At 40.4% G+C, this 23,302-nt stretch overlaps 1 protein-coding gene across 1 annotated transcript in view; it reads right to left on the bottom strand.

Moving 5' to 3' along the window:
- The window catches only part of LOC146681980 (NACHT, LRR and PYD domains-containing protein 12-like), a 427,057-nt gene extending 410,522 nt beyond the window's left edge, over window positions 1–16,535 (bottom strand). Inside the window, exons 1-4 of the mRNA XM_085448432.1 lie at window positions 16,270–16,535; window positions 7,374–7,655; window positions 990–2,760; window positions 737–910 (exon numbers count right to left, since the gene is read on the bottom strand). Coding sequence (XP_085304558.1) covers window positions 737–910; window positions 990–2,760; window positions 7,374–7,647 — 2,219 coding nt within the window. The 5' untranslated portion in view covers window positions 7,648–7,655; window positions 16,270–16,535. The remainder of the gene's footprint in view (window positions 1–736; window positions 911–989; window positions 2,761–7,373; window positions 7,656–16,269) is intronic.
- Between the last annotated feature and the right edge of the window lie 6,767 nt (window positions 16,536–23,302).

Here is a 23,302-nt window from a genome sequence, read left to right as displayed (position 1 = left end):
CACATACAGTTCTTACACACACACTGGACATTCTGGACATTGTTTTCACTTCATCACTTAAATCACTTTAAGCATATTTGCACTGCACAAGACATAATGTGGATTGCACAACACTGGACATTATATTCTTCATTTCAAGCTAATACTTGTACAGCTGCTGTTATTGTGTATATATTTATTTATATTTCTTCATACATTCTTATATAGTTCTATATTGTGTATTTTGTTGTACAGTTATTTTATTTTCAACTTCAATTTATGTATTTTATCTTATTCTTTCCCAGTTAAATTTACCCTTCATTCTAATTTGTGTTGTACAGTTATTTCATTTTTAACCTTAATTTATATTTTATTCCTTCCTAGTTAAATTTACCCTTTTTAATTTTTCATATTTATTTCCTATCTTATTCATAGCCTTTTCCTTTTTTGTTTTCTTTAGGTCACGAGCAGTTGTCCAAGCATTTCACTACATATCGTACTGTGTATGACTGTGTACGTGACAAATAAAATTTGAATTTGAATTTGAATTTGAAAGTCATCTACATGTGGGTTTAGTTCTGACTTTAGGGACAAGTAAAAAAATAAAATAAAATAAAAACATCTGTCCAGACAACCTGACAGTCAAAAATATAAACTCAGGAACTTAAAAGGAAAATTGTGCTGACTTTGAACGTCCGCATCAAGATAAACTTACAGATTTAAGAGTCAAAAAGTGTCAAAAAGTCTGTATCCTTACCTGAGAGTTTCAAGTTTACAGTCAGGACTCTTTAGTCCAACACACAGCAAATCCAATCCTGAATCCTGCAGTTTGTTCGAGCTCAGGTCCAGCTCTCTCAGATGATTGGATGGGGAGCTGAGAATTTCAGACAAAGCTTCAAAGCTTCTTTTTGAGAGTTTACAATCTCTCAGCCTGAGGAAGAATAACAATGGAGACATATTCTTTTATTCATCTAGCATTATTAAACATATTTGTTCATAGATTCACTTACAGCACTTTCTTGGATGCTTTGACCACTGGCAGCAGCTTCAAAAATGCCTTCTCTGAACGGGAGTATTTCTCCAGGTCGAACTCATCCAGATCTGATGACAGTAAGATGAAGACCAGAGCCGACCACTGAGCAGGAGACAGTTGATCTGTGGAGAGACGTCCTGATCTCAGGGACTGTTGGATCTCCTCCACTAGAGAACGATCATCCAGTTCATTCAGACAGTGGAGCAGGTTGATGCTTTTCTCTGCAGACAGTTTCCCACTGAGCTTCTTCTTGATGTACTGGACTGTTTCCTGATTGGTCTGTGAGCTACTTCCTGTCTCTGTCAGCATGCATAGAAGATCCTGATTGGTCTGCAGTGAAAGACCCAGGAGGAAGCGGAGGAACAAGTCCAGGTGTCCATTTGGACTCTCTAAGGCTTTGTCCACAGCACTCTGGTAGAAGTCTTTTACAGTAAGTGTTTTCTGGAAGATTTTAAAGAGAGGAGATTGTTTCTTAAGCAGGTTGACTCCAGAGTTGATGAAGGTCAGATAAACATGAAGAGCAGCAAAGAACTCCTGAATGCTCAGATGGACGAAACAGTAAACAACGTTGTTGAACATGTGGCACTCATCAGCTTTAAAGATCTGTGTGAACACTCCTGAGTACACTGAGGCTGCTCTGATATCGATGCCACACTCTGTCAGGTCTGATTTATAGAAGATCAGGTTTCCTTTCTGCAGCTGATCAAAGGCCAGTTTTCCCAGAGACTCAATGATCTTCCTGCATGAATCTGTCTCAGCTCCTCCATCATACTTGATGTCCTTCGTTTTTAGGTGAAATAGCACAAGGCGTAGGTAGAGCTCTGTGAGAGTCTTAGGCAGATCTTTGCTCTCTTTGTTCTTCATGACAAACTCCAGAACTGTAGCAGTGATCCAGCAGAAGACTGGGATGTGGCACATGATGTGGAGGCTTCGTGATGTCTTGATGTGGGAGATGATGCTGCTGGCCTGCTCCGAATCTCCGAATCTCTTCCTGAAGTACTCCTCCTTCTGTGGGTCAGTGAACCCTCTGACCTCTGTCACCATGTCAACAATGTCACAAAGGATCTTATTGGCTGCTGCAGGTCGTGTGGTTATCCAGAGGCGCGCAGAGGGAAGCAGTTTCCCCCTGATGAGGTTTATCAGCAGCACATCCACTGAGGTGGACTTTCTAGGGTCAGTCAGGATTGCAGTTTTGTGGAAGTCCAGAGGAGGTCGACACTCATCCAGACCATCAAAGATGAACACAACCTGGAAGTCTTCAAAGATGTAGATTCCTGCTTTTTTGGTTTCAGTGAAGAAGTGATGAACAAGTTCCACCAAGCTGAACTTTTCCTCTTTCAGCAGATTCAGCTCTCTGAAAGTGAATGGAAACATGAACTGGATGTCCTGGTTGGCTTTGTCTTCAGCCCAGTCCAGAGTGAACTTCTGTGTTAGGACTGTTTTCCCAATGCCAGCCACTCCCATTGTCAGCACTGTTCTGATTGGTTTATCTCTTCCAGGTGGGAGTTTAAAGATGTCTTCTTGTCTGATGGTTGTTTCTGGTCTGTCTGGTTTCCTGGATGCTGTTTCAATCTGTCTGACCTCATGTTCATCATTGACCTCTGCAGTCCCTCCCCCTGTGATGTAGAGCTCTGTGTAGATCTGACTCAGGAGGGTCGGGTTTTCTGTTGTAGAAATCCCCTCGAGCACACACTGGAACTTCTGCTTCAGGTCTGACTTGAGTTTGAGCTGACACTCAGTGAGAATCTCTGCATGAATAAACAGCAAATGACACAAATGAGAAAACTGCATTCTGGTTACTGTGGTTATGTGTTCAGTTCACTGGACTCTTGGTGTCATGATCCGAGTGAGTCTGAGTAACTTTCCACAGCATCAGCTCTCCTCCCCTGGGTGGAGCCCTCCTCACTCCTCCCTGCTCCTCACCTGTTGCCAATTACTCCGGCAGTATCTATGAGCAGCACTCACAATGAACCTTCTCCAGATTGTCTGCTTACCACAGTTAGTTCTCTGCCTCACATTTTGTCTTGTGCTCCTCAGCTTGTTTCGCGTAACCCTCTTTTCCTGTTCCCTAGTCGGCACCTGGATACATCTTCCAACTCTCGCCATAAGTCACGCCTCAGGATTCTGGCCTGCCACTGCTGGGAAAACTCACTCTTGCAAACTGCCATCCTCAGCTGCCTGCCTCCATGTGCACCTACATCTCACTCTGTACCCAGATTTAATTCATCTCCTCCTCCAGCTGATCTCCACCTGCAGCCACGTAACACCTCTTAGTTTTTAAATCTTGGACTCATTCACTACACTGTGGACCACTCTGATTATTATCTCCTTTGTTCCAGTGATCCTGGATAGTTTCTATTCGCCCGATTCTGCCCCTGTTGTTCCTTTGACCTGCCTCAGCTTATGTTCTGGCCTCAGCTCTGCACTTCTCATAATACCTCGCTTGCTGTTGAATTTAGCCGTGATTCAGCTTTCTCCGTCAAGAAATCTAGTAAAATATATTTCTGTTAAAAGTCACTCAGCCTCCGTTTTTTGGTTCTGTGCTTGACTCCATTCCTTTTCATGAGCCATTGAGCCCTGACACTTGGGTTATAACTAGACTTGTAGTCAAGACCGCCTAATCCGAGACCAAGACAAGACCAAGACCAGAGGGTATCGAGACCAAGACAAGACCAAGACCAAGTTGAGACGAGACCAAGACCGAGACTGAGACGAGACGAGACCAAGACCAAGACCGAGACAAAAAAAGTCTTTAAACTGCAGCCAGATGCTATTCTATATACATATGCAGGACACCTTAAACTAGTTTTTTAATTAAGCAACAAGGCAGAACAAAGTCGGGCCTGTATCAAGACACAGGGACTAAACCCCAATTCAACCAGACCCAGAACTGATCTGGAATTAAAACAGGACTACAACAGTAACCAAGACAGAACCAGAATCAGAACTAGATGATAGTAGCACTAAAAAATCATCATAGACCTGCACTACACTTATTTTTTAATTCTACCAAAGTACAATATTTAGATTGAGAAAAGTTTATATAATTATGTAGCCTTGTTGTGCAAACGTAATAAATATAGAATTTGAAAAGTAACAAATGGTATCTAAAAAGAAACACTAGGTACTAGATACATGTTCTGATGAGTTTTGGCAAACAACCATTTGACTAACATGTGTGTCTCACCTGCTCTTGTTCATCTCTGTTCTGTCCTCATTCTCTCTCTCCCTCTCTGCTCCTCTCTCTCTCCCTCTTTGTGCTGACAATCAAGCCAAACACCAACATCATCAACTATACAGTTGAAACCACATATTTATGTACTCTTCAGATAAAAACACAAACACTTTTTAATTGTAACATCAAATCAGACTAAATGTTTATTTTTTTAGATTGATAAATATAAAAAACATATTTGTTAACTTTAAGAGTAAAGAGAGAAACTATCTGTATTTCTTAATAGCAAATGGCACCAAATTGTATTCAAACTGAGCCACACTTATGGAGCTCCACAATTCTTTTCCTGGTGTTTTGGTTGATATCTCTTGATTTTCCCATGTCAAAGAAACAGGCTCTGTGTTTTGCCTTATATGCATCCACAGCTGTGCCACCAGTTTACTCACATGGACTCTACAAACCTATCAGAAGCTTCTTCAGCTCAGAATCGAATCGTCTGGAGTTTCTTATTAATTAACAATAAACTTAGTGTACATGTACTCCTAAATTTGATGAAAGTGATTAAAATAGACAGCTCCCTCTTTTTATTCTGACATTTAACTAATTCAAAAGATATTTCAACATTTATTTATCTAAAACAAAAGTTTACTCTAAATTGATGTTTAACAGTAAAAAAAAGTTTTTATGTTTTCTCCATAAAGTGTATGTAAATATCTGGTTTCAAATAACCTCCTGTGTACACATGAATATCTGCTCTTTGGGTTGGTTTGATTAAAATGGGACCAGCAGCAGGTTTAAGGTTGTACATTAAGATTGTGTACATCAGTACACAATTGAAACCGATTTAGAGAGTTTGTTTAGCCGTGGAGGGTAACAACTGAAAATATGAAATGTAAATCTCTAAAGAAACAGCATTGTTGCTGTTCGGCTTTTCATTTCGCCATTTGTTGATTCACTCGAAGAGCAAGTAACGCAACCAAGTGATCAGTTTGATATCAATCTTTTGTGATACACCGTCATATTTACATTATTAGTTCAGTACGAATGATTTGCTTTGGTACCTGGTCAAACTTAAGCTCTCCTCTGTCTGCAGCAAACTCGCAGCCAGCAGCTTCTCCCCCCTGGCTCACATGGGTGCTGTGCTCAGTCGCCCAGTGCCTGAGCTCGGATCATACCAAAATTAGGGGGAATTTACGACGGTGCGCTCTGTGCTTCGTGTGTTGTTTTTGTTTTATACAGTTGTCAGTCAGGCATCTAACTAAAAAATTACACTCCAAAAGACCCCATGCTTCTGAAAAAATGACCCGGGCTTAAGCCCAGTAAGCCACCCCCCCGCTCCGCTGATGGTTGACTCCAAATCTCCCGAACACTATGTCGATTTGAGAACGCAAGACCGAAACAGCGAGACCGAGACCAAGACAAAAGTCCGTCGAGACCAAGACGAGACCAAGACCACGTAAAAGTGGTCTCGAGACCGGTCTCGAGACATCCAACTCTAGTTATAACTGAGGGCAGGTTTTATAGAGACACATTCGATTTAATTATGTTTATTTATACAGCACCAAATCAATACTAGCAACATTTCACATATTACATAAACAACACTATGGAGCCAGTAATGAATAAATATGTAGAATAAATGAAAGAATTTCAAGTATAAACGTTTTTTTTATTAATTCCTCCAAACAACAACAACAGTCACCCCAATGTGCTTTATATTGTAAGATAAAGAACCTACAATAATACAACAGAAAAAAACCCAACTATCTTTTTGGGTCCTGAAAACTGAAGGCTCTGCCTCCCATTCTACTTTTAAATACTCTGTGAACAACAAGTAGGCCTGCAGTGTGAGAGCGAAGTGCTCTAATAGGGTGATATGGTACTACAAGGTCATTAAGATAAGATGGGGCCTGATTATTTAAGACCTTGTATGTGAGGAGCAGGATTTTGAATTCTGGATTTAACAGGAAGTCAATGAAGGGAAGCCGATACAGGAGAAATCTGCTCTCTTTCTAGTCCCTGTCAGGACTCTTGCTGCAGCATTTTGGATTAGCTGAAGGCTTTTCAGTGAGTTTTTTGGACATCCTGATAATAATGAATTACAGTCGTCCAGCCTGGAAGTAATAAATGCATGAACTAGTTTTTCAGTGTCACTCTGAGACAGGATATTTCTAACTTTAGAGATGTTGCACAAATGGAAGAAAGCAGTCTTACATGTTTGTTTAATATGTGCGTTGAAGGACATGTCCTGGTCAAAAATGACTCCAAGGTTCCTCACAGCGTTACTGGAGGCCAAGGTAATGCCATCCAGAGTAAGAATCTGCTTAGATACCATATTTCTAAGATTTTCAGGGCCGAGTACAATAACCTCAGTTTTATCTGTATTAAGAAGCAGAAAGTTAGCGGCCATCCAGGTCTTTATGTCTTTAAGACATTCCTGCAGTTTAACTCATTGGTGTGTGTTATCTGGCTTCATGGACAGATGGAGCTGGGTGTCATCTGCATAGCAGTGTAAATGTATGCTATGTTTTCTAATGATGCTGCCTATGGGAAGCATGGTAACGGGAGCGTTGCCAGCAGAAGGCTGAAGTGGAATCTCCAAGAAAGCTGCAGAAGAAAAAGCATGAGCTGAAATGGTGGATTTCAGTCATATAAGGAGAACTGTGGCTTTCCTCCAACCTTTGACCAATCACCTTAGTGTCCTGTTTATCAACCATAATAAAAAGCATTTACTGTGTGGGCATTTTTTTGTTTGGGTCTCCAAACAGCAGAAAGAAATGGCAGCCATTTTTTTAACTTTACCTTCAACTGGTAAATAGATTTAAGAAAAAGCACTTTGATCATATTTGTGACGTGTCCCAAACTGTTGTTGTCGCCTCATTTATGTTGATAAAACAGCTCTAAAACCAATCTGACAATATAAATCTGTAAAATGGGCAGAAAACCTGCTGCTGGTCCCATTTTAATCAAACCAATCCAAAGAGCAGATATTCATGTGTACACAGGAGGTTATTTGTGCAGATGCATAAAACACATAAACTGTTGGCTTTCTGCAGTCTCTCACTCCTGAAAATGTTGGCAAGTGTTTTGGATTTATTATTTATATGGATTTTAATGGCACCTGTGTAATGTTAACTAATGTTTTTATTGTTTATGTATTTTTTGTTTAGTCATTCCCTGACTTACCTGTGGGTTCTGGGATGGTTTTATTTAAATTCTCCAACAGATCATTCCTATTTATCCTCCCCAAAAGATTTTTAGTGACTTCAAAAGTGTTGATAGAGTAGGTATCAAACATCAGATCCACTATGTCCGTCCTCTCTGCATTCTCCAGTTCACTCTCTGGGATTGCTGGTAAACCTTCTACAGACCCATTCTTCAGATGCCACTTAAATTCTTCAAAGTCATCACGTCCCAAATCCTTCAAAGTCCCCAGAAGGATTTCTTTAGGTGTCGTCATCTTTTACCCTGTAAGGACCCGATAAACAAAGACTGTAACAACAGCTGGAGAGGTAATTGTCTAATTTATCATAATTTAACTTGATTCTAACAGCAGTTCATCACAATAAATTTCTAAGGCTCAGAATGCAACAAAATTGCACATGAAGAAGCACATAGAGAAGTATCCAAGTAACACTTTGCTACAATATAAAACAAACTATTATAAATAAAGAAAATATATAAACTAAATATATACACTACCCGTCAAACGTTTTAGAACAGCCCAATTTTTCCAGTGTTTTCGTCACGGTTTGCGAGCCGTGTGTAAATTATTAAAGGACCCTTTATGCAGGCAGCTCAGATGCAAGTGAGTTTATTCATCACATGGTGATACAAACAGAAATGGCGAAGGTGAGCATGGAAACTAAGCAAAAACCTAAAAACTAATAGTACACGAAGGGAAGACGAAAACACAGAACACAAGGGGTGGGAGCAAAGCACCACAACACATCACTATATAGACAGTTACACAGAGGGAGACACAGAAGGCAACAACACAGGGCGGAACAAATGGACAGAGAAGACTAAACACAGAACAGAGTGCACAGAGAAACAAGGGGGGCAGGGAATCAAAACCTAGGAAGCATAGAATAACTCACAAACGAAACTGACATAACACAAAAATCACAAAGAACTGAAACCACTAGCTCAGGAGACCCAGGACCCTGACAGATACGCAGACAAACCAACAACTAACAGAGGCAAACACAAGGTTTAAATACACAGAGGGATAACGAGGGAATGAGACACAGAAGGAAGACACAGCTGGGAGTGATTGACAAGACGAGACAGAGGAAACGCAAACTAAACACACTGACATGAGACACGGACCTTCACAACAAAGCAGGAAATACATAGACTGAACTTAGAGGTACAATAAAACACAGAACCAAAACGTAAGAATAAACAAAGATACATCATGAAATCAAAGATTAACAATACAAAACAGAAAACACTGAGTCACAGACCCAGGATCGTGACAGTTTTATTGAAAATATCCTTTTTATTTCTCATTGCACTCTGAAATGAAAGCATAGTACAAATAAGCAGTTGGAGTTAAAAATAAATCATGAAACACATTTATAGACCAAAGTTTATTCTAAACGTTTGACTGAACACACCCGTGGCTTCTGTCTACAATAGAAATCAAATATTCTCCCATATCTGTAGCAGATGTTCCCGTAAACGTGGACCTTGTAATAATAATAATAATAATAACTTTATTTATAAAGCGCTTTCAAACAAAGTGCTGTACAACTAAAGAGATAAATAAAATAAAAGCGATACATAGCAATACAGGTAAAAGACACAATACAAGTTAAAAACAATAAAAATGTAAAAACTAAAAGCCATAGAATTAAGACATGTAGGATCGGGTGAACAAATGTGTCTTCAACTTGGTTTTAAAAACCTCCACAGAGCAGCCTGCCGAATATCTTGTGGGAGGTTGTTCCACAGAAACGGGGCATGAAAAGAAAAAGCTCTCCAATTGTCTTTTTTCTGGCTCTAAGAACTTTTAGAAGACCAGAGTCCTGAGATCGGAGAGCACGAGATGGAACATAAAGGTGTAAAAGGTCGGAGAGGTATGAAGGTGCCAATCCGTTTAAAGCCTTGTAGGTGAGCAGCAGGACCTTAAAATCTGCTCGAACCTGACAAGGTAGCCAGTGAAGACATCTCAGAACAGGGGTAATGTGCTCAAATTTCCCAGTTCTTGTTAAAATGCGAGCAGCTGCATTTTGCACCAACGCCAGAATCTCAGGTTAAACCTCACAAAACTTTAACAACCACCAAACAGCTGAAACAGTAAATGAGAGCAGGAACACGGATTCTGCACAAAGACGTAAACACAAAGCTCAGAGCCGCCGACGCATCAGAATCAGTGAGATGTCGCCTTTCTCACCCGATGGCACGGACACGGTCGGGGCTGAAAGCCGACAGCTCGCTGATTCTGATGTTTCGGCGGCTCCGAGCTTTGTGTTTACGTCCTTTTTACGCTGATTCTAAAGCTGTTAGTTTTATCTCTCTCCAAACAATATTGACTGAACCAGCAGCAAAAGAAGATCCAAACTACGCTTCACATAAACATCGTCATGAACTCACTCTGACTTTTGCTGTTTTGCTTCCACCAGGATAAAAATCACACGTCATGCACAGCTCTCTCTCTCTCTCTCTCTCTCTCTCTCTCACACACCCAGTTTCCTGTCTAAAAATCTGTTTTCTGCATTATTCGCTTGCTTGTTACGCACAAGTCTACCGTTGTTTACAGCGCTGTCGGCCGCTGTTTTTTTTCCTTTTACTTACTTCCGAAAAGAAAACCTAATTTCTGCCGTTCAACAGGCTTCTGAACAAATTTAAACTTTTTAAAATTATGCAAATTGCAAAACACTGTGTCTGTCATAAAACCGCTGTAACTTCAGAGGTAATGTTCATATGTCGATTAATGGTTTTCTTTCGTTTTTGATCTACTGTAGAATATTTTTATGAAACCACCTTCATGTTTTTCTGTTTTATCTTCAGCTACTTTGACACAAAGGCCTCTGCTGTGATGCTCACACCTTTGATAAAGTCTTGCGAGTGTCAGCTTCCTTTTTATAGATACAAAAATATGTAAATGTACTGATCTGAATTATAATATTTCTGACTGTCTGAGGCAAAATTTCCCAGATTCAAATCGAATTGAATCGAATCGTGGATCGAATTGATTCAGGACCTTGTGAATCGGAATCAAATCGATTCTAGAAATCAGTGACGATACCCTGCCCTATTTGCGACCATGTCAACATCCAGTCCAGGCTTTTTCAAGATTGGTACTACCACAGCTGATTTAAAACATTCAGGAAAGACTCCAATGAAGTATTTAAAAGAAACAGGTTGTAGGGTCCTAATGCTGACCACAGTTCCTTTATAGCCCAGGCTGGTAGAGGATCCAAAGAACAGGTTGTACATCGAGCTGCTTTTACAACCTTACTTAATCCAGAAAGGGAAATAGAGATGGACCAATGCGATATTACGTATCGGTCCATCTCTATTTCTATTAATTTACGTCAGTATCAATACTGATTTTGTATGTATTTTGAAGGATTTGAACCAAAGGCAAAAAATACCATGAGCAAAAAATGGCAGTCATGATTATAAAATAGGGAGGTTTCTTTTTTTTTTAACATAGGTTAAACTCTTTAAATAAAACAACAAGTTTATGAGCTTTCTTGTTATTCACAAGTTTCAGCAATTTAGCCCAGAGTCTAAAGTCATTCAGCCTTCTGTTTATACATGGTTTAGCTTTAAAGTATCTGCATTTGTGAAGAAAAAATTTGCCCATTAACAAAATCGTCCTAATCAACAGGTCAAAATCTGCATTCTCAGCAAGTATTCCAAATTTTATTACTGTCACCGTCAAATGTGGTAACTGAATTCTCCTGGACTGTAGCCAGCTCCACATGTCAGTCCAGAAGGAGTGCACTGATTCACAGTAGAAAAACAAGTGATCCAGACTTTCAATATCATTTTCACAAAATGTGCAGGCGTTCACATCTAAGTTAAATTTCCGTCTTAAGAATTCATTGGTTGGATAAACCTCATTAATGATTTTAAAGTGAACCTCTTTTACTTTAGGGGAAAGAGGAAGTGAAATATACTTTTTTCTTATCGCCTTAACCTCCATGGTCTCAAATTCTTTAAGGATATAATTTCTTTTAACCGGATTAGGGCAAATGTCGTTGATCAAAATATTCCTGATCACCTTGTTTGTAAACCTGCTGTCACCAAATTCAGCTCCAGCTATGCAGAGCTGCCTCAGTCCAGGAGAAATTTTAGAGTGCACAATATCTTCTTTTATCATTGATCTCAAAGGGACTGGAATGGCTTTCACTAGGGATTTATATCTCTTAACAGTACATCTTACATCAAATTTCTCACAAAACGTCTCATGTTTTAATAAGACCCCATTATCATCCATAAAATGAGCTACAGCCCAAATCCCTTTAGATCTCCATTCATCCATGTACACAGATTTCCTACACAAACGGATATACCTGTTGTTCCATATAGGGGTATTGTGAGGAGTAAAGTTGTTTGTAGATTAATTTCCAGTAGAGAAGGACCTGCTGATGGAAAGCTGAGAGTTTAACAGGTAACGAACTGCAATCAAAGTCACAACGTAACAAAAAGTCTATTCCACCCATTTTGCCAAAAATCACACTGGGAATAATGTTCCAAAAGGAATTTTTGTTCCTAATGAAAGATCTTAACCATTTCAGTTTTAGTACACCATTCATAACATCAAAGTCAATGGCATTAGCCCCACCCTCTTCATAATTCTTAATCATATCATTTTTCTTTATATAATGACATTTGTTCCTCCATATGAACCTAAAATTAAGATTATTTATAGATTGAATTCGTTTTGGAGATATGGGCAGAGAAAAGGCTGGATAGATTAGTCTGGACAGACTGTCCATTTTGGTTAGCAAGATTCTCCCAAACAGAGTTATGTCCCTTTGCAGCCACCTGTTTAAAATTGACTTACACTTTTCTATATTGGCACAGATATTCTTATTTTCTGTTGATGTCTTATCCTTGCAAATTACAATGCCCAGATACTTAACCTCTTTTTTTATCTGTATATTATTTATTGCTTGCAGGGTACACTCATGCAGAGCTAGAATTTCTTATTCATTAATATTCAGCTGTAGGCCAGAAGCTTTGGAGAAGTGGTTGATCGCTTGTAAGGCTAAAGGAATCTGGTCCTCGTTTTTTAGAAACAGGGTGGTATCATCTGCGAGCTGACTGATTATTATCTGTTCACCCATCACAGTTAACCCCTCAATGTGACTGTTTTTAATCAAAATAGACAACAGCTCAGCAACCATGATGAACAGAAGTGGTGAGCTGCTACATCCCTGCCTTATCCCTCTATTAACCTCAAACCTTGAACATGTACCATGTTCTAGCAAAACAGAGCTGTTAATGTCATTATATAGCATCTCTATAACATTGATAAATTCCTGTCCAAAACCAAAAGACTGCAGAGTTTTGAATATGAACGTATGTTCAACTGAGTCAAATGCTTTGTAAAAATCTAAGAACAGGATGTATCCTCTCTCTTGTGTCACGATGAGTTGTGTAGCTGTCAGTGGCTGGACCCACGTGCAGGACTCAGAGACAAAACATTAACTTAAACGACAGCTTTATTTGCTGGTGAGTCACCCTTGGCGATACATAAACAACAACTTAAACTAACTAGACTGGAGATGCTGAAGGTAGACGACAACGAATACACACACAACAAACGTGGAGGACGCAACAACTGGCAGGGAAAAACACAGGGCTTAAATACATACTGAGGTGATTAGGGAATGTGAAACAGGAGGAGAACACAGCTGGGACTCATCAGACATGACAAGACAAGGGGCGGCAAAACTCAACACATTGACATAGTACACAGACTTTCAAAGTAAAACAGGAAACTGAACAGACGTGGACTAAACTAGGGGATACAGTGACAGAACAAGAGACACACTGACAGAGATGACTGTATACTAACAGAAGTAACACAGAACCACGACCTAAGAAGGAGAACACAAGAAATGCCAAGGACCTAGGGAGTTAGGAATACTAGCGACAAAAATCAAACCCAAGAGAATCAAAACACATCATGAAATCAAAGATAACTAATACAAACAGAAAAACACTGAGTCCACAGACTCAGGACCGTGACATCTTGGATTATTTCACTGTACTCAAGGAGGTCCAAAACCAGCCCAATATTGTTATGAATTAGTCTTCCTTTCAAAAAACCTGATTGTGTTTCACTGATAATGTTTGAGATGCCTTTCTTTAGCCTCTCAGCTACAGCTCCAGACAGGATCTTATAGTCAGTGTTTAAGGTGATGGGTCTTAAATTGTCTAAAATTCTTTTATCCTTACCCGATTTAGGGATCAGGGTTATCAGCGCTTGTTTCATGCTCGGCATCAGTTCTTTTTTTCTCTATCGATTCCTTTAATGCATCAAACAATAAAGTTCTTAGGTCCTTCCAGAAGAATTGATAAAAATTAGTAGTGAGTCCATCTGTCCCTGGGGACTTGTTTAATGCCATTTTCATGACCACCAAATCCAGTTCCTCAATTTGGCGGCCGCTACTAAGTTTTAAAATTACTCATACTAATCTTTCTGGGTCACAAAATAAACTTTTAACATATTTTCAGGCGAGAAAGTAGCTGTGTAAACATCAAATATCTGCTCGGTTTATCAAGATACCGCATATTTGCAAAAGTGCTTCGACGTTTTCGGAGACGTCTGCTACCCACCAGCACTATAGCCAGCCGGGAGCTCGAGGGTCACTGAAGCCACCGAGAACGGCACAACTCCCGGCACATCATTTTCAGATCACCGCGGACTTTCGCTACTCAGGTTAAACGTGATATATAAGTCCAGGGCCGTGCAGAGACGTTTAAAGGGGCGGGTGCTCAAAGTTAAAAAGGGGCACATTGAACCAGGCTGAATAACAACAACACACATTCATCAACAATCTAATATGGAAAGGGCAGGGCTGTGTTGATCTGAGACTCTAGACATTAAAAAGTCCACAGGAGAGATGGTAGCTGATTAAACAAGTGTCATGAGATAATAACAAAATGCAAAGATTGGTGACAGCGCTTGGAACCATAAGGCAACAAAAAACTGTGAGAAACAAATTAGGCTCTGCCTGTGAATCACTCTTTGCTTCTCTTCTTCCATCCCATCATTTCATATATCACTCTCCACTTGCTGTCTATCTGAGAACAAGGCACAACTTGCTATTGCAATAAACTATAATCTAATTATCCACACCTAACAACTCTTGCACTTAATCTATAATAAAATGATGAGAGAAAAATGTTATAGCCCTGCCTTTAGTAGCCTCACACAGCTCCTACTGTTTCCTCCTCATGTCCTTACCAGCCATGTCTGCACAATGTTATATCATGAGTAATAATTTTTTTAAATCCAGCTAAATAAAACACACACATGCACACACAGTGACATTTTAGACCTTCTTCAGAATACTGTATATACTATGGGCATCATGGTGCTGATCCAGAATCCTTACATTATTATTTATTACTAGAGCTACAATAATAAAGCAATGAGGAGGGGGAAGTAATAAATATGAAATAATGTATTTATGATGATTGCATTTGTTTCACTATCCACTCTGTGCAGGGGCAAAGCTTATTACATTTTTAAACTGTAGAGATACAATCATTTTGCTGCTGTAAAATCCAAATTTTGTCTTATTAAATATATAAATCTAATATAATCTGCTTCTTAATGTATGTTCTTTAAAATACAGCGTGTGTTTTTTAATATATTATAATTATAATAATTATTATGTGGACATGTATATTAGATCGTTTTTTAGTGAAATATAATCCCCTCAGAAAGGCAGGAAATGCTCTGTAACTTACTTTAAAACTAAATATGTTCCCTAAAACGGTGACAGAGCTACAGACCCATGACAGCCTTACACAGGTAGCCAGCAGCTGTGACCAGCACTACTTGTGCAGTTAATAAAAGGACAGGTAATGTTTGTCGCGCTGTTGCACACGGAGCACGCTCGTTTGTTTCAGTTCGTCAGTTGCAACAAGACAGCTTACCAACGTGTACGTAATAAGCTAATACTCCTGGGTGCTATACACTACAGTGTACGCTGTACACCTACTTACTGGTTTTGTCGCATCAGTCTGTGTCTCTGAGTTAACTTGTGTTTCTCCTACAGCTCCGGACCGCAAAAGATGCGCGTGCTCTTTGTGAGCTCGTTCCCGGCTCGTAACCAGCGCGTTCTGCCGTCGAGGGCGATCATTGGTTAAATGTGATCATGTGACTGATGCAAGCCAGATCCTTTTATTTAGCAAAACTATGATTAATAGTTAAATATTATTGTTGAGGGGCACAGACAGGACTCCGCACGCACACACACATAAAATAAATAAATAAATAAATAAATAAAAAAAATTTAAAAGTTGCCTCAACAAAAGGGCACTTTGGGCACTCATCAGGAAAGGGGCGGGTGCTCAAGCCCCTCTAGCCTCCCCCCTCTGCACGTCCCTGCTCTTGAGTGAGCAGTGATGATTGAGCAGTCCGTTTTATTTTGCAGATTCAAGCTGCTCTTCAAAATTTTCACCACCAGATGTCACCGGAGAGGACTGTGTTGAAAAGCTTCGAGTAATGAACAGTTTTTCAATACAAGCTTCAGTGCTTCGGAAAGCTTCATTTGGCCCTCACTACTTCCAGCATATCCAACCTTCTGAGGACCCAGCCCACGTACACCGCGAAAGCCGGGTCCTCGGGAGGATGCAGCCGATGAATTTGGACGTTTAGTTTTAAAGACGTCGTGATAAGGGCGGGTCTTACTGTGAACCTGCGCGCTCATTGGCTAATAACTTGAGATTGACAAGTCGTTATCCAATGAGCGCGCGGCTTCTCCCAACATAAAGTAGTTTCCTTTGAAAAACCAAAGTCTGATTATTTTTGCCTCCACTGACGGAGCCTGTTGTTCCCGCCACAGAGACACAGTAATGTCAGAGCGGTGTTAACACTCACCTGCCTCAGCACAGCTCTCACTCTCCTCCTGCTCTCTCAGCTAAACTCACTTCCTCTCTACTTACAGGAAACCAGCGCTCAGAGGAGCCGACCGACCTCACGTTTCACCCACAGACACGAATAGCGTGGAATTATTTTATGTCATAAGAAGAAACATATTCATGTTAGCACTCGCCTGCATCAGCTCCACCTTCCTCCTCCTGCTGCTCTGAACGGAGGATCAACACTTTCACTTTCACTGCTCCTCCCTAAACACAGAGGATGCTGGGACTTGTAGTTTTTACCTTGTGTGATATGTCTGTGAAGGTTCTCAGTCATCCAGGTCATCGTAGTCAAAGGAGCTTGCAATGAAAAGCGTCTGGACTTCGCATGACAAGGTGGGGCCAGGTTTCACAATGAACTCACCCGAAACTCTGGCTGATTGGGTCCCACACCCAATTTCACACCTTGGCTCAGGTGATTAGAGGATCATCAGGGGGTCCTTTTGTCCCTCTGTGGGGGGATACTCCCACTAGGGTTATATCTGGGACTCTCCACCATTTGACCTTAGAACTGAAGAAGCTTCTCGGATGAGAGGTGAAACGTCTTCAAGCAACTTAAAGAAGTCCAGACGCTTTTCTTTGCAAGCTCCTTTGACTACCTTGTGTGATATTTATGGCTGTGACACTAAATCACAGCATGAAAACTTCCTGCAAATATGTCACAGGCGATAAACGTTTCACATTAAAGGTGAATTTATTTTTCTGTCTCATGTTCAATAAACAGTGAGCTGGGAAAACTGAAGAACAGACTTCAGACGTTCCCTGCAGAGTTTCTGCTGCTCGGTCGTCTGCATGTTGCTGAGACTGAGCTGATGATGAAGCTGTGACGGGTTTATGGCACGTTTGGTTCTGGAGAAGAGTTTTACTGCCGGTGCAGGTGAAATGATCAGAGGTTACAGCCTCTGGTTAAAGTGGAGGCAGCGATCAGGACGGCTGAGCAGCAGAGGTCTCGAGGGTCCTAAAGTGTAAAAGCATCAGTGTTAGTAACACAAAGATGACAGAATGGGATCATCCACACAACACTAACATCTAAATCCACGGCAGGAACTCTTCCAGTGTCCTGAAAAATCTGTGTGCACGATGCTGAGATTAAAATCTGTCTGCTCATCTTAATGCAATATTTACTAAAGTCTGGTAGAAGTTTTACTGATTTCCAGTCCACTTAGCAGACGTGTGGATAGGTGGTGGGTTGTAGAGCAGACTGAAAGCTTTAACTTCATCCTCTGATTAAAAACTCAGACCCACAGATACAGGAAGTATAACCCTGGTGTAAGACAGGAAACAGCAACACGGCAGCCATCTTTTTCCTCCCATGATGACCAGTGTCCCAGCAGAAGCTGGGGTTTGTTAGATCCTGTTCGATCCAGAGGAAACAGGCTAAAAGAGTCGATCAGGGGGATCATGGTTTTATTATGTGCTCGTTATGATTGAAGCTCTGGTTGTGTGTTAGAGACAGAACCTGCAGATTCCTCCACTCTGCCTCCTCCTCTGCAGGAATCAGCCTCTTGGCTGGTTTTATTCACCAACGTGAATAAAATCATCAAACTAATCCAAGTTCATTGTGAAATGCCTGAAAATGGAGGAATAAATCTGTCAGTTACCGTATAAAGTTTGAGTTTGTCAGTGTTTTACACGGAGACGGTCGTCAGATGTTGAATGTTTAGCATGAATGTTCCACATCTGGAGAAACCTTCAAGATTAAAGCCAGTGAAAAGTGAAGAGTTTCTGCAGCAGCCGCACTTCCTGCAAATCTGTTCTTTCAAAATAAAGTGAAGAGTCTAAAATTATATTCACGACAGGTTTAAAGGTGAAGGTGGTCACATGGTTTTAGTGGAATGCCTACGTGGGCGCGTCTGAGTGATTTTGATTCAGATTCGTGCAGCGTGGAGCAGTAAACACTTGTTTTTGTTCATCTGGACTCATGAAGGATTCCAGTTAGCACATTTCCAGCCAATGAAACGTAACTACAGATGAAGACAAACACATTTAAGCTGCCTGACTCTCGAGTGTGGGTGCGTGTTCCCATTTTCAGGCTGTTTTAGTTTTCAGTTTAGAGGAACGCTGCAAACTCACAAAAACTTCTTTCTTGTGAGGTTTTGTTGTCAGACTGATAAAAGCAGCAGCAGCTGGTGTTTGATGAGCAGACGTGTGTTTCCTGTTCTGTAATAATCAGCTTGTTACCATCACATAATGAACTCAGCCGTGACCAATGAGGCCGTCCTTGTGCGGTTCTCTGGCGCTGATTCTGACTGTGACCTTCACCTCTGCAGGGTCGCCTCTGCTCGTGGCTGAGCTCGTGTTTGTCAGGCTGACAAAATAAAAGCTTCTTCATTTCTGTGGCTGAAGAGGAGTCTGCTCTTCTTCACCAACAGGAAGTGAAACATTTCTCACTGATTCTGAAATCTTCACTTGTCTCACAAATTCACAGTAACACACACACACGGTTGTGTTTTCATATCCTTGTGGGGACATCTATTTGACATCATGCTCTCCTCAGCCTTTTACTCTAACCATTAAGACTGAATGCCTAACCCTGACCTGACTGTCCCTGACACTAAAACCACATTCTGAGTCTCACAAATGTCTTCAAACTTGTGGGGACGGGCATTTTGGTCCCCACAAAGACATGTAAACATGCACACACACAGGTATTAATGACCTCACAGGTTCATGTTTGGGGCTTTTAGCATCTTTGTGTGTCGCTCAGATTTAATTCACTCTTGTTTTGAGGTTTTGTGCCTTTTTGTTTCATTCTTTGTGCGTTTATTTTCTCTTTAAGCCTTTCAGGACTCGTGCTGTTGGCTTTTTCCTGGTGTGTTATTAGTATTTTTCATTTCTAAACTTATTCTAAAAGAAGGACCGATGGAACATTGATGTGAAAATAAACATGATCATTTAATGTTTTTGTCAATCACAGTGTTGGGACTAACGCGTTATTAAGTAACGTGTTACAGTAACTACGTTATTATTGTGGTAACGAGCACGGTAACTAGTTATTATACTAAAATCAGGAACGCGTTAGTCATTACTGGGATTTAGATAGGCTCGTTACTCGTTACTTCGTGTGGTGGCTATCGCGGAGCTTCCACAGATTCAGTAACATTAGCAAGTGGTGGAAGCCAGCAGGTGGAGGAGGGAAAGGGGGACTCAGAAGGAAAAGAGACCCGAGGCAGCCGCCGGTCCAAGTGTGAACTGAACTTCAGGTAAGAAGTTATGACCTGCAGTCTCTCTGGGTCAGATATGAACCAAGTTTAGGTGGAGTTTATTTTCGTTATGCTGACTTTTTCCGTACTGCATACTAGCTAGCATGACAGAGTTTCTATACAGCTGGGTGGTGCTATGAAGTTAATGATGTTGAACTTTATTTTGTTCATAAGTTATTAGAATTGCCAACCGTCTCATCTGGTATTCAGAGAAAATATTACGCATTTCTTATTGAGGTGAAAAGGAACAGTTAGTCCCGTAATTCAGCTACAATGAAAAAGGCACAAAGCTGGAGTTATTCTGTGTCTTTGCTGCACAGCTGCCTCTTCTTCTCTCATTCTCTCCCCCTCCCTCTCCCGTTTCTACTTCAATCATGAAAACTGATCAATGATCAGCTGATCGTCTCTCTTGTTTGTTTATCTCCCACTTTGCATCAGAAAGAGGAAACCAGCGGAGTTCACGTTAAACAACAGCAGCACGTTTAAGCTTGATCAGCTGTTGTTAGAATTTATTTCATATTAATTTCTAGTATCAGCTGATGTTTGCTGGAGCCACAGCTGCAAAAAAGCTGCTGGTCATGATGTCGGTTTGGTTATGTGATGAGAGGGAAACATGAAGATGAAACCAGGAGATGTCCTTACTGAATCATCAGAGCTGTGATGGAGAAACAGGTTTACCTTTTAGGTGACATGGATGAGTTGAAGGGAAGTTATGAACTGTTTCTGAGAGACAAATAACACCAGGATCCTTTTTTAGGTAGCTGACAGCTGGTAACTGTGCAGGGGCAGCTCTAGCAAAGTTTTGCCAGGGGGGCCAGGTAGGGCATTAACAGGGAGAGGGGGTCACAAGGAAATACTTTTCTTTCTTATTCTCATTTAAAGTGTCTCGCTTTTAAAAAATAATTATCTGAATCTTACAACAAACGATTGATAGATTGATGCATATACACCATCAAGACAGTGAGCATCACTGTCACAACAGCGTTTGTTTTCATTCAAAGGCTTTAGGATTTTTGCTATAATGGTGGGCCGGTCTCTAGTCACAATGCCCAGGCTGATTTTTTTGTCCCAGTCCAGCCCTGTATGCAGCTCATCTGCAGTCTGGTGTTACCTACATCTTCCTATTCAGAAGGCAGAATTTCCGAGTTCTGAGTACAATCGACAGCACCACGACTGCAGTTCTTGTGTTGGATGTAAAAGGCGCACATGATGCTGTGACGTAGGCTAGAATCATGGTGGCGGTCAACGGCGGTCCAGGCGTGGGATTTCTCTCGTGGAAATATGCACCTTATCTTTTCCTTTCTATTGGTAGGTGGCACAGTGCACTTGTGGCAAGTAAGCAAGCTAGAAGACTGGCAAAGTTATGGAAGCAACACATTAACAAGAGAATTCTGAGTAAAACCAAAGTTACTTTCCCTAGTAACTAGTTACTTTGAAAGTAACGAGTAACTTGAAGTAACTGAGTTACTTTTGATAGAAGTAACTAGTAATGTAACTAAGTTACTATTTTAAAGTAACTTACCCAACACTGGTCAATCATTAAAAATAAGTCCTGGTCTTTCATTTTGCTGCTGCATTGTTCACAGAAACACATATTTTCCTGTTTCTTTCTGTTTGTGTGTTTCTGCTTTTGCCTGTTTAGCGCTGCTGAGCAGGAAAACCCAGACGAACAAAAACCTCTTTTAAGTAAATGTTTGAGTCACTTTGGGTCTGAAATGTAAAAATCTGCAGACTGAAACAGATTTGAAGGCATCACAGGAACAGCCTCACATTCAAAACATGAAAGAGAGGACTTTTATTTTGAAACACTCAGGAAATGACAGAGGGAAAGTTTTTTAATTAAAACAAATTATTAGTTTATGCATTCTAAGTTCATACAACCACCAAAACTGTGATGATCCTCCTTCTCCCTAAGATGGCAAACTGAAACACAAGTTTCCTTGTGGCTCAGGAAACTAACCACTCCAAGTTGGTGACTTTTGGAGATTTATTTTCCTGGATGATTGAGAATGCATCAAGACGAACACAAAAGGAAGTTCACCGCTTTTAGCAGCTCCCCCCCAGACAAACAAAGAGGCAGTTGGCAGTTAGAAATCAGCAATCATTCACACACCCCCACTCCCCTCCAGAATTCTCAGGTAACAACCTAATTTACATATGAATGACTAGCCAATTTAGCTTCCACTTGGCTGAAGCTAAAGCCTAGCTAAAAGCCTACCAGCCATTTGGCAACTCAGCCCATCACACGTCCACGTCTCTCCTTGTTTCGTCTTTTATTATGAAAGGGTTGTGTTTCCATGTTCAGTGTGTTTCATGTTGCTTCCCCTGTGGTGTCAGGTTCATTTGTGTCAGCTGTGTTTCCACTTCCCTCCATTCTCTTCTGTGTATTTAAGTCCGCTGTCTTCCTCTGGGCAGTGTTGGTGCGTTTTCCTCCGTTCACGTTATTCCGGGTTTCAGGTTATCTCCTGATTCTGTTTAGGTCCATGTTCATGTTCATGTTTTTTCATCAGAGTTTCTCGCATGCACCTCCTCGGATTCATGTTCATGTTTTTCTTGTCATAGTTGTCATAGTCATACCGAGTTATTCCCAGTATAGGTTTTAGTTTTAGTTTCCGCCCCTGTTTGCTGGGCCTTGTTTTGTGTTCGTGTTTTTCAACCTAATAAATGGTTTGTTTTTTTGTTAAGATTCAGTTCCATCTCTCCCTTGTCTGCTTCCGGGTTCATATTGCAATCACATCAGCCACAGTGACAATAAACTTATTTTGATTTTTAACTTTCTTTAGTTTTTCAACAATGTTATGTATATATAAACATTTTGCATCTTACAATATAAAGCCTGGATCCTGCACATATTGCACTTTGAACTTTAACTGTGTTGTCTGTTTATTGGAGATTGTACTACTTGAATTCATTATCCTGGTGATATAACACATTAATTCTCCATTTGGAATCAATATAGTATATAATACAGTATCTGTCTATCCATCTATATAGCTATTGAATTGAACTGGAGTGAATGGAAGAGAATTAAATAATGGATTTCATGTTCATGTTTATCTATGTTGTAACAGTGACGACTTGAGACATCTGTTTGACACTATATGAAGAGAATTAAATAAAATTTAAATGAAAATGATATTAACTGTATTTATACATTTTATATTTTTGGATGAGACACTGTCAGTGTGCTGTTATATAACTCAGTATTTTTAAGGCCTGACTGGTGGCATTGGTGCCCATTGCTTTACTGTGCTGTTGGATGTGTATGTGGGCTATCCCTTGTACCTGACATTTGATTGGGCATCACTGTGTTGCTATGGTATGATCCTGGTAGTTGTTGTTAATAAAACAATAACAAATTCAAATTCAAACATTGCTGCATTCTTCTGTCACTGAGGATTCCAAACCTGCACTCAGTCTCCTCATTACTTTGGTATTGAACAGACAAACTTTGGAGCTCCTGCAAACTTTATGCACAAACTGCAAATATTTTACACAAATCTGCGACTGACAACAAGCACAGAGACTTCAAACAATCACTGAAGTAAGGACTGAAAGATTTACTTTAAAACAATAATGATTAAGACCTTTTTCGTAAGGTTGTTTTCCCTTGATTGCCAGCTGTTACTGTTTTATCTTCATATCTTTCATATTTGTCCACCTGAACAATGCTTTAATGATACAGTTTGAGAAGTTTGATATGAATTTATCCAACTGACTTGAAACTGAAACTGACAACTGTCCTGTAATCTTACACAGAGAAACCAAATCCTGCGTCTTTGCCTTGAC

Source organism: Copadichromis virginalis, linkage group LG23 (genome assembly GCF_057382275.1).
Source record: "Copadichromis virginalis isolate Kocher_CV1m ecotype Utaka linkage group LG23, C_Virginalis_male_GT1.1, whole genome shotgun sequence".
In the NCBI taxonomy this organism is placed as follows: domain Eukaryota; kingdom Metazoa; phylum Chordata; class Actinopteri; order Cichliformes; family Cichlidae; genus Copadichromis; species Copadichromis virginalis.
This window is presented reverse-complemented; position numbering and strand designations above follow the sequence as displayed.